This window comes from Gallinula chloropus, assembly GCF_964237585.1.
Source record: "Gallinula chloropus genome assembly, chromosome: 2".
Taxonomy (NCBI): domain Eukaryota; kingdom Metazoa; phylum Chordata; class Aves; order Gruiformes; family Rallidae; genus Gallinula; species Gallinula chloropus.
In genome coordinates this window covers 100,854,175-100,866,433 of record NC_140086.1, presented here as the reverse complement: position 1 = coordinate 100,866,433, position 12,259 = coordinate 100,854,175, and the positions used below count along the sequence as shown (strand labels likewise).

The window sequence follows — 12,259 nt, the reverse complement described above, 5'->3', positions numbered from 1 at the left end:
TCCTCAGCCAGCATGAGGTCCTTGGAAGACTTCAGGGTTCATGTTAAGGGAGCCATGGTGGTTTCCCCTGGTCAGGAGCTGCCCATTTGGGAACCATTTGGAGCATTAGAGGCGTGCACAAAGACAACAAGCAGTAGGGCTGTCTGAAAACCAGCAACATGGATTTTTTGCCCCTAATACCTGGATGAGGGCGCAGGGTAACAAAGCATACAGCTCCTGCTAATAGCGAGGGCCTGCTTCACTCAAACCCTCACAGAGACCAGAGCACAGGGACTGTTTGCACATCCCTGCTCTGGGGTTGCTCCAGGGCAGTTGCAGCCTGAGGTAACTGAGGTGCAGCTCAGATACTGGCCCTCTCCTGCACAGGCACCACTTTCAGTGTTTGCCCTCTGAAAGCCGCAGCTGTTGCTGCATCACTTCTTGCCACCAGAGAAGGGAGTGAGAAGATGTAAGGAACTGTGGAGGCACCAGGGGCAGTGACGGGGGGAGGGGAGGAGGCGCCCCAGGCGCCCCTGCAGCCGGTGGAGAAACCCATGGGGGAGCGGGTGGAGACATATGGAAGATGCTGTGACCCACACTGCAGCAAGCACCTGACAGGACCTGCAACCTGTGGAGAGAGGGGCCCATGCCAGAGCAGGTTTCTTGGGGTACTTGTAACTCCGTGGGGGACCAGAATGGAGCAGTCTGGGCCTGAGAGACTGAGAGACATTCTATGCTTCTGTGACTGAACCCCATAGCAGTGACCCATGCTGGGGCAGCTGGTGAAGAGCTGAAGCCCCATGGGAAAGGACTCACATTGGAGAAGTTCATGGAGGACTGTCTCCCGTGGGTGGGACCCCACGCGGGAGCAGGGGAAGGATGTGAGGAATGCACCCTCGCCCCCCATCAAGAAGGAAACCAACTCATGAGGAACTGACCGATACCCCCATTCCCCATTCCCTGCCTCTCCCCATGCCACAATAGGAGGGGAGGGGGCGGGAAGAAGGGAGCGAAATCATGACTAAAGTGAAGTCTGCTTAGAAGGGAGGGGTGAGGGTAGGTGCTTTAAGATCTGCTCACACTTCTCATTATCCTATTCTGGTTTCACTGGGTGTTAAGTGTCGTAAATTAGATCGTTTTCTTTGCTTTATTCCATGTTGAGCCTGTTTTGCCAGTGATGCTGATTGTGGAATGATCTCTCCCTGTCCTTGTCTCAACTTCTGAGCCTCTCAATATGTATTTTCTCCCCTGTCCAGCCGAAAAGGGGAGTGACAGAGTGACTTTGGTGGGCATCTGGCCTCCAGCCACAGTCAGAACTCCACAGTGGTGTGTGCTGCTTCACAGCAAAGTGCTGTGGCCAGGGGTTGCTCTTTGAACGTCTGACACGGTCAGCACTCAGCAGCTGCATCCCAGTTCCAGAGCACTGGGGTTGCCTTCATGCTAAGCCACTGGCAGTGGGCAAGGGGGAAAGCTATTTGGTGTGCCCATGCGGAGGGTTGGCTTAGCCGCGAGAGGGACGTGGTACGGAGACACGTGAGGTCTGGTAGCTGAGTAAGCAAAGAGCAGCTGAAGGCCGCAGGCAGTACTGTAATGGGGGAAATGACATAAACTGGGGATAAAGCGGGAATCACTCAGGGACATACTCCTCAGCACCTCCACGGCAGCTGTTAGTGCCTTAGCCACAGCAGATCTCAAATGCAGGCAGTTAAAATGAGAGTTGCCTAAGGTTGACTCCGAAATTAACCCCTGCCGTGCAGCCCTTTGCACCCATTTGCAGGCCAGGGGCCTGCGGATGGGCAGAGCCATCCTCCTGTAACAGAGTAGATGAGAGGCCTCTGCTCCACAGCCTTGGCAAGGACTTCCAGCCCCAGGCACTGGGTTGGTAGGGGCCTGCAGAGCTGCAAGCAGCCCTGGGCACGTGCTGCAGAGGAGAGCTTCTACTCCAGGGGACTGCTGTCTTGCTGCTCTTCCTCCCCTCACAGACCAATGACCCCCTCATGCAAGGAAGCAGCCTTTGTTCGCCATGCCAGATTTCTTCTCTGCCTTGTTCGTAAAAGCATCCCAGGTTTGTAACAGGCAGGCAGTTGGGTTGTGGTGTCATATAAAGGCGGATGGGCACGGCATGGAGAAGTGGGGGTGTGTTCCGTGTTTCCCCAGGAGAACATGGTTTGTGCCGTCAGGCCGCTTCAGAACGCAGCCTCCCAGCCTCTCAGAGTAACAACACCAGCATCACCGCACCCCAGTGCCAAACCCAGTGCGCACCTCGGGGCCATCGCGAGCAGCTGTAGAGGGAAAAAGGCCCGACTGATACCTTTCCTTGTCCCACAGGTCAAAGGCACACCAAGCACAGCCTCCGTGGTGGGAGATGAGCTCTGGCAGTGCACAACTTCTAAACTGTTGAGTTTCCTCTCTTTTCTGCCCCACAGCCCTCCCGGGGCCTGCTTTCACCTCCTTAGCTGCCTTCTGAGTTTTGAAAAGGCGAGAGGGATTCGAAGCACAATGCAGAAACCAAAAGCACCGAAAAGGGGCTTGAATTACTGGCAGGAGGAGACATGAGTGTCTCATGGAAGTGAGCTGAGCCGCCATTTGCACTGGTGAGGGGAAGGTGATGGTCAGTGAAGCAGACGGGATGCTGAAGACACACAGCTGCTGCTCTGAGAGATGCTCAGAGGTGGCATCGCCTCCTTGGGCAGCCCCCGGAGGGCAGCCAAGAAAGATACTGGAGGCTGGTGGCCATGTCCACTGAAGTCGGCACAGGGCGGCTGAGCATGTCGGTCCCACAGTGGGGCTCCCCTGAGGTCTCAGAGGCTGGCTGAGAACTTGGATCCAAGGACAGAAAGCAAGAAACAGGGGAATAAAATGGAGTGTTCCTCATTTGGTATTCAGTGTCAAGGAAAAGAAAGCTTTTCTGTGGGTTGCAGCTATAAGATTAGGAGAGACAAAGTTGAATTATTAAAACATTTATTCACCCCAGTACATGTTGAGCTCTCCAAGGACCAAACGCATCCACTTAATTAAAACAGAGAACTTCCCAAGGACCATTTATATTGGCACTAAGTGACACATTTAATACTTATGTCCTGAAAGGGTCATACATATCCATAGCAGCAGATAGGAAAAGAGAAAAAGCTTTTCCAACTTCTTACTGTACTCCCTGCCAAAAAGCACCGGTGCTTGGTCTGAAGGCAGCATGATGAGGAGGAGGCTGTTGCCTACGGGCTTTGCTGCTGACAGTTGATCAATAGCAATGGTAGGTTGTGCTTTAGCGAGAACAGCTTGCCTGTTGTGAAAGAGCAACAACATCCAAAATCTGACAGACAAGGCAGGCAAACATTCCTGAGAAGTTTGTCTCCTGTAAAGAAGAGGGAGGGCAACGGATACAGCCCTTCTGAGGGTCCTTGGCCAGGGTTTCTCCCTTATGGTTCCTGTGAGCAGAGACTCGTTACTCCAGTTTGCTTTTTCTAGACGTTCTGTGGCAGATGTGGAAGGGGCAGAGGAGAAACATCTGCATTGCTCGTGTCCCACTGCAAAGTTAGAGAAGGATGGGTATTTCGTTAAACCTGCATGGCTTTGCAACGTGGTTACTGCCTGCCAACTCTGGCGGGAATTTGGCTCGGGAACAGAGCAGTACTGACTCAGGAGGACAGCCTGGCTCCATTCCCTTTGCCAGTCTCCTGGTGAGACACAGTGACTCACAGAGGACCACTCAATGGAGGAGAGGAGCACATTGCAAGCTGAGGACACAGCAGTCCATCCTGCAGGTATGGCAGCAAGATGCAGTTTTCTTACCTCTGGTGTTACAAGTTCGCATATGCTTGGCCTTTAAAGTGGTTCTAAACCTACCCAATGGCTAAATCAGTCTGGCTGCTTCATGGGACGGAGATATTTAGAATCATAGAATCACAGAATCATAGGGGTTGGAAGGGACCTTGAGAGATCATCGGGTCCAACCCCCCTGCCAAAGCAGCTCCTTAGCTCATATTGCACAGGGAGGCGTCCAGACGAAGTGCCATACATGCTTCTATCTACCAGATGTGGCTCCTCGTCTTGTCAGGAAACAGAACTAGGGCAGAGTAGAAAGAGCAAAGAATGCATCTCGGGAACAACATCCTCTGCCAAGGGAGCTTTGTCTCACGTTGGTGACTTGGCTTCATTAGCGTGGCAGCATGAGACCTACAGAGGGTTAGAGAACTCCCAGGCGTGTAAAAAGTGCCAGTGCTTGTTAGCAGTGAGGAGTGATGTGAACACACCAAACCTGTCCTCTGCTCAGTGCACACTCTACAGAATCTGTGCCAGAATCAGCCTCCATCTTGCCAAGTAAATGATCCCAGTGCTCCAGGGTTGGGGTGTATGAGCAACCCCATGATGCCCTGGGATCAGACCACAGGTCATCTCTGCTCCCCCCACAAAATGAGAACGTGATGAAGAACAACTGTGGAAGGGATAATCAGCTGTACCAGCAACAGAGACTGTGCAAAACAAGGCCTGGGCTTTTATCTCATCTGTTTCCCTGCAGTTCTAGCAATCCTGCATCCCAAGTGCTTGGAATCCTTCTCAAACCTTGTTCCCATATGAAAATCCCAAGTGGCTCATAAAGCCCCATCACATACATATTAACATCCATACTCTTCTTAATATGTGGTAGGGAATTCTCCAGTACAGTGGTTAATACTGGACTTGGAAGACAACTGGCTTCTGGCAACCATCCATTCAAAACTTGCAGCTCTTGGAGAAACCCAAGAGGAAGGGCCACACCTGCCTTGTGCCTCCTGTGTCTTAGCCAGCATGGAATACTTAAGGAGCTTTGATGACATATGCTTATTCTTTTTCCCCTTGCACACCCCCTCCAAAAAAATATATATACTTTTACAGCAAGGGTGACAGCACAGGCTGTGGAGTCTCCATCCTTGGAGACATCCAAAACCTGAGTGGACACTGTTCTGGGCAACCAACTGCAGGCGTCCCTCCCTGTTTGAGCGTGTGGGACCAGAGGAGATACAGGAAAACAGCTGACCTAGCTGTCGGGGAAAATGAGCTCACAGCTGCTGGGAGTGATCCGGTTGAGATTTAGAGAGGAGCCCAGAGCAGCAGCAAAGGTGAGTTTCTCCACTGATGGTCATGAGCTGTACAACTCTGAGCCATACTCTCCCTAGGTGAACGATGTAGCTGCGTCCACATGGAAGCACTCATGCCCAGACTGTGGAAAGGCAGCGGTTTCACCTGTCTGTGCCACTTCTTACTGCTCTGTGACTACAAATAATGCCATTTGAAGGCTTCTAATTAAAACAACTGCGGGGGTTGGACCCGATGATCTCTCGAGGTCCCTTACAACCCCTATGATTCTATGAATCTATGATCATTACATTTCCTCCTGGAGACAGCTGAGACTTACCTATATGGGTTTTGTGAAGCCTCTAGCACCTCAGGTAGTGACTGTGAGTGCAACAGGTGGAGCACCGGGTCCTTCATCCTCCTGCTGCTCCTGAGCAGGACCACCTTTCAATACACCTTAAGGCGGGGGGTACTACAAGAAAGATGGGGACAGGTTTTTAGGAGAGCCTATTCAAAAGGACAAGAGGTAATGGTGGATTCACACCAGATATAAGGAAGACATCTTTTATCATGAAGTTGGTGAGACACTGGAATAGGTTGCCCAGAGAGGTGGTAGATGCCCCATTCCTGGAAACATTCAGGGTCCAGCTGAAAGTGGTCTGAGCAACCTGACCTAGCTGGAGATACCCCAGCTCGTTGCAGGGGGGATGGACTAGATGGCCTTCCAACCCAAACTGTTCTCTGATTCTATACCTTACCTGTGCAGCCATGCCGAAGAGCTGCCTCTGTATTGGCTTTGTTCAAGGTTGGGGAACACAAGGCTTGTGCTGGGCCAGCAGCTGGGAGAGCAGTAGCATGCCAGGGTGAGAAGGACCCTGTTGATGGAGCAGTGCTGGTTTGGGAATTTTTATGGGGAGATCAGATTGCAAGAAGAAGCACTGCATAAACTGCATGTTCTCTTGGCATGCTTAGACAAGGAGGGGAAAGGCTGATATAATCAGAACAATATGATAAAATGACAACTATTACTGATGTGTGAGTAGGAAAGAGGAGCTCGTTACAAAGAAAGTGCTTAAAAAACCCAGCCAGGTAGCAGGAAGAGCCTAAGGTGTGCAGCTACAGCAAACCAGCCTGCTGCTGGTGATGCTGCCTGTGGGATCAGTTACTGTTGCCTCCTGTTCCTCAGAGAGTGAGGGGAGAGGAGGCTGTGCTGGGTGTTGGGCTCCAAACACTTCTGAGATGACAACAGAAGGTGGTATTGGATGGGAAAACCAAATGTTTAAGGAGCTTGTGTGCGGGTAGTGAGAACTGTGACCAACTGGATAAAGACAGTAACGGGAAAATGTGACTTTGGTGATGAAATTTGGCAGGGGATGGATAAGGTTCACCGAGGATCACAAGAGACAAGCTGAGATGAGGTGTGGAGCAGCTCTCGTGGTGTATGTAAACTTGAACTGGACAAGGAAAAAAAAAGGGGACTTGGGGGCTCTGCTGAGGAGAGAAGCAAAAGGAGTAACGCTCAGCCTTCCTCCTACTTTAACTTCCATATCATGTAAACACACCTTTTTTTTTTTGGTGGTATCAATTTGACGTGAAGGCTTAGCTACCAGGGGACAGCGCTGCTTAAAAAAGTACCTGGTTTTGGGAGCTTCTGTGTGCGCTTTTGTTTTTTAATTAAAAATGATTCATGAATGTTTTCCTTCTGGCTGAGCCTGATTTAATAATTTATGGGAGACTTCTCACGCTGAATTTTCAGCTACATGAAGAGATCCACTGCCTCAACAGGACCACTATATATTCCTTCTCTGGCTTGTCATCGAGCGCGACGTTCACTGTAGTAAAATTAGGCAGAGCTGAGAAATCTTTAGGTGCAGCTCCAGGTTTGCGTGTGTGGATTTTCACGCTTGCGAGACAGTCACCTATTCCGCGAGCAGTAGTGCCAAGAAGGAAACTTGAGAATTTCCACCCTCCGCAGAGGATGTTACTATCTAACACTGAGAAGACTCCAGGGCCCACTCCACATATGCACAGAACCCAACAGTGGAAGCATTTGCATGCTTGGAGATTTTCATACCTCAGCGCTAAGCGACACTCTTCCCTCTTCTTCCCCCCCTCCCCAGCACATACGCAGAGCGAGAAGCCTGGCCACTGCCCGGTGCGTTTTGCTTTTACCACGGGTCCTGCTACATCCCCTACACAGAACTGTGAAGCCCTCCCACCCTCTTAAGAACTCCTGAGGGCAAATAAGAGACAGAAAAAGTAGAACCGCTGGCCTTTGAAGTGTCTGCTCTCACCTGTTCTCAAACAGCTGTCATACCTTAGGAGGTGGCTTTCCTGGGCAGCAAGGAACGCTCGAGAAGCGTAAGGAAGCAAGGGGTGCTGTGTGACCCTCTGCGCCCGCTTCCATGGCTGGCACCCCATCAGAAGGCAGCGCTGCCCAGTGAGCTCAGCAGCCCCAGTCGTAGCCTGGTCTTTGCTTCTGCTCTGAGACCCCTTCCTGGAAGCAGGTCCCTCCTTGCTGCCTGACGTACAGAAGGTCAAGAAGGTAAGACAAAACAACTAGTCAAGAAATGTGGGTCAGTTAATAAAGAGTTAAAAGCCATTTCACAAAGCACATTTGTTGCCTTTTCTAGGATGCTCCTGCATCTTGAAACAACCATAAGTTAGTGGGAGTGAGTGACAACTTCATACATCAAAAGACTTCCTGCTGGCAGGTTAGCCAGGGCATTTAACTTATCCTCTCTTAAATCTTCAGGTTCCCTTTCTCTCTCCTGCCCATGCAGACAGAGAGGCTGATAACCACTCTTCTAGCTACAGCTACCTGAACGAGCAGGAATCTCCTTCTAGACAGACCAGGCTCAGTTCCCTCTGGGATGCTCTGGCTGCAAGCCGTGGGTTGATGCCTCTCAAACTGCCCTGTACTAGGTCCCCCACCCCAAGGACTATCAAGTGGGGGTTTATTAGAGCTACCTGAGTAATTAATGTCAAAATAAGAATCATCTGTGTCATGAGGGTTGCTAGAGAACGGCTTGGCATTAATTCTGGCAGCATGCTGCCTGCTCCTGGGGCCTCAGCGTGCAGTACTGACAGCAGGTTTCCGCAGGTCCCAAAAGGCAGAGGAGTCTTCAGGGGCACCAGGCCCCACAGAGACGCAGCTCTCAGTCTGGGGGAGAGTCCTCGCTCGGTGTTTACACAGGGGTCCAGACGATACTGGGTCTAGCAGAGTGCTGGTCGCTTTTAGGACTCCTGCCCAGACACCCCCTCTCCACCACCAGTTAAAGCAAAAGCATCAGCCATAACATAAAGCTGGGAAGGGGCTACACCCTTCCGCACCGAAAAGCTTCCCAAACTGGACATGCATGGAATCACTCCATGAGCACCACGAGGCAGCTGCCATGCCAGGGACGTGGCATCCAACAAGCAGCCTGAACCAAGGCAGGACATGGCTGAGCGGGGAGCAACCTACCCCGTTCTGCTTGCTGGCTGCATTTGCATCCAGAGGCCGAATGCTGCCACAGCGCTGTGCGACTGGCAGGGACTGTCAGCCAGGACGAACCCCCGCTGGAACTCATGCTGTCAACTCACCTGCAGCGTCACAGTGACCCTAAAAACTGGTATTATTTCCAGTTATTTCAACAGGGTTTAATTTAAAAATAACAAATGGAAAATGCGCCCCACATCCCCATACATGTCAATATTTAGAGTCACCCTCTGATACCCATGCTTAACTTGTACTTCAAGTATTTTGAGTTTTAAAAAAAATTAAAATTTTAAAAGCATTAGCCTTTTTCTTCTGATACACAATGTGACCCACTTGGAGACATCCTGCTTGTTTTCAAGGAGAGCTGTCAGGCAGGTCACTGTAGACTTCAGCTGTATGGTTACTGTGTGAGTGTATGGGTAGTTTTAACATTTTCCTACATAAAATACTATTTCTGTCTGGCAGATGCTGACCTTGCATTCTGAAGTGGAAAAGCAGTATTAATCTGAAGAGATTCTCCTGTTTTCACTGTCTTTCTTTTATTGCTGTTCTGAAGCTTTGAAAACTAGGCTGCTATTTGTCAACCAGTTGAGATTCTATTGAAATCTATCTCTGCTTTATCACTAAGTGGAAGAATTAAGTATTTCTGCACCAGAAAATATTTCCTTTTAACCATGGCATCTGAATTAACGAGTCTTCTTTTGCAATCATGTTTTAAAAGGATCAGTCTCTCCAGTTGATAACAACTGAGAATAAGCCATGGTGCTAGACTCAGAAATTCAATACCAGAACAGTGACTCTTAGGGTATCTTCAGAGGCCAGAGAGACAAGACCCCTTCCCTTCCCTTCCCTTCCCTTCCCTTCCCTTCCCTTCCCTTCCCTTCCCTTCCCTTCCCTTCCCTTCCCTTCCCTTCCCTTCCCTTCCCTTCCCTTCCCTTCCCTTCCCTTCCCTTCCCTTCCCTTCCCTTCCCTTCCCTTCCCTTCCCTTCCCTTCCCTTCCCTTCCCTTCCCTTCCCTTCCCTTCCCTTCCCTTCCCTTCCCTTCCCTTCCCTTCCCTTCCCTTCCCTTCCCTTCCCTTCCCTTCCCTTCCCTTCCCTTCCCTTCCCTTCCCTTCCCTTCCCTTCCCTTCCCTTCCCTTCCCTTCCCTTCCCTTCCCTTCCCTTCCCTTCCCTTCCCTTCCCTTCCCTTCTCTCTTGTCCTTGTTTTCATACTGAGTGAAAGACAGACAATAGAGAGGTGCTTTGTATTTGCTGGATGCAAATGAGCAGGAAAGGGAAACAAAGCATACAAAATGAACTTTTATTAAATGAAAGAAAATCTGTTTTGTGGGTCAAATATGAAATAGAATATACAAAAACTTTACATCAGATCTCTTCTCAAAGAAATTGAATCCTATCTAGACTGAAGTAGCACTCGTTCTTTCCAAGACAACACGAATGGGTGAATATGTGTCTTATGGCAGTACAGGATCACACAGTATGCTGTGCTAATTTTCTGGTTACAGAGAAGAAAAGTTAAGAATCTAAACGATGTCCCTAAAGAACCCAACTATTCCACAAAGTAACTTAAAAACATGAGTTTTGATCGTTATGTATTCTCTTAGAAGCAAATGACAGGTGGGTCAAGTGCAGAGTTCACAAAGCTTGCATATCACATTCTCTGTTTCTATACAAATATAAATTGTTCTTTTTTTATTATTATTTTAAAAACCCTTTAATATCTGATAGCATTTATTTGTGGAAAAGGATGACCAGTTTATCAGGTTCCTGCTGTACTACCCAGACAATTCCCTCTCCTTTACCTCCTCTTTGCAGACCGTTACCCAGAAACACAGACTGCAGGATTTTTAAAAAGCTGCTGTATGTTGAATGACAAGTTTTTGTATCACTGTCCTGTATATGAAGGTTCTGCAGAGCTCCTCACGTGTCTTTGGCATAGCACACCAAGTCCCGTTTAATACTTTTTTTTTGTTTAAAAAAGTATATTTTCCTTTAGCAAAACACCTTAAAAACATCTATTTCCGATTTTGTAAAATAATGCGCCACCTCTTGTGTTGCTTTGCAAAATATACACACACCTTCTGGAAAAACATGGAGTACTGACATAGGGGACTCATCTGAAGTCCAACCTGTTTAGGAGCAGTAAAATATAATTACAAATTCCATCTTCTGCGTGTCACATGAAGTCGTTCAGTTCCGCTTCAAGCGCTGCTGCCATTTCGTCGGCTTCCGAGCTGCTGCCTTCCTCATCTTCATTGCTGGACTCTTTGCTGGATTCGCTGGCGGCATCTTCTTCTTCATCCAGCTTGCGCTTGTGACCCCTGGAAGGGTAGACAGAGATCATGCCCGTGAGCTGAGGTTCTCTCACTGCTTATCAATGCAGACAGGAGAGTAAAACAGGCCTGACAGACTCAACTGACTTCCAGGTCCAGAGAAAAAAGTACAGTGCTTACTTCTAAATGAGCTAACAGTAGTTCACACAATTGATTTTTTTAATTGCTGCTATTTGCTGTCAGCCACGGGTACAAAGAACAAAGTACTGTTAATTTTGTCTCTCCCATCCTTTAGAACACGGAATGAAAACAAAGTATAGGGCTGTTTGGAAACAATGAGTTGATTTATTTTCCTCTCGCATCCCAAAAGAAAGAAGAAATCCATCACATGAAGGAGAGATTACCAAAACACACTGCATGCTGTTCTAGGAATTCAAAAATATTCAGGCTTTTTTTGCTTTTTTAAAATAAATATAAAACCTCAACTGATTAACCAAATCTCACTGCACCAGGTTCTACACTTCCAGCTTTCCAAACGTGGGGGGGGGGGGGGGGGTATCTCGTTCTTCCCTTTAATGTCTCTTTGGATTAGTCCTGCCAGGCTGAACAATGCCTTTCTTAGCATCTCTGGGGAATTAACCAGTTTAAACAGGAAGCTGATGTGCACCGTACCCCGCTGAAGGAATCGTCTTCCTGGTTGTGAAAGATCTCCAAGGAAAATCTAACGCTTCAACCGAGACACAGCCATAAGCAAAGGAGTTTGGATTGGTGGAATCCTAAAACCTTTTCTCCTTGCCAAAAGGGAATTTTCTATCAGACATGTACTTCTGAGACAAAAATAAAGTTGAGACTTTGCATTGCATAGAATTCATAACGAGCTGTAGAAATACCTTCAAAAAACCCTTCCTTGATCATTCCATCCAATTTCAAGCAGAAAAATATATGGAAAGGGGAGATCTCTTAAATCACCACCCTTTACATCGCTAGGCGGTGCTTCGCTAAGAAGAGGATGCATCCGCTCGCAATCATGAAAAATTAATGAAATTGTCCTTTTTTTTTTTTTAAAGCAAAAAGCAGTAATGTAATGATGGTCCTGCTGGAGAGTATAGAGAAGCAGCATAGCAAGAAAGACCTCTGATGAATACTGACTTGAACTATGTACATCCAAAAGAAAAAAACCCCAAAGGTTGTCACACTTGTGGGCCTGTAAGCAACACTGAAATTATACAGACACTGCCTTTTCTCAGGAACATCGGTTCTCAGGAGCCCAGCCTGCTTGATTTGTAGGCTGGTTGAGTGACAACTGACCTCCCCTTTTTCAGCTTCTCAGGGAGATGGACAAGATGGGCTGTGGAGTCCAGAGAGCAGTCCAAATCAAAATGGGAAGCGAGCGGTACTGTTACCCTGTTCTTCCTTTCTGCCACACCAGCGTGAGCAAAAGCCACTGCTACTGCTTTGGTGAGTGCTTAATCACT

General features: G+C 48.6%; 1 protein-coding gene across 1 annotated transcript in view; it reads right to left on the bottom strand.

Annotated features, from left to right (window-relative positions):
- Nucleotides 1–9,845: 9,845 nt before the first annotated feature.
- Nucleotides 9,846–12,259, bottom strand: part of CTDP1 (CTD phosphatase subunit 1) — a gene marked incomplete at its 5' end in the record, with an annotated part of 113,254 nt that continues 110,840 nt past the window's right edge. Inside the window, one exon of the mRNA XM_084280538.1 lies at nucleotides 9,846–10,832. Within this exon, the coding sequence (XP_084136664.1) occupies nucleotides 10,688–10,832 (145 nt within the window). The 3' untranslated portion in view covers nucleotides 9,846–10,687. The remainder of the gene's footprint in view (nucleotides 10,833–12,259) is intronic.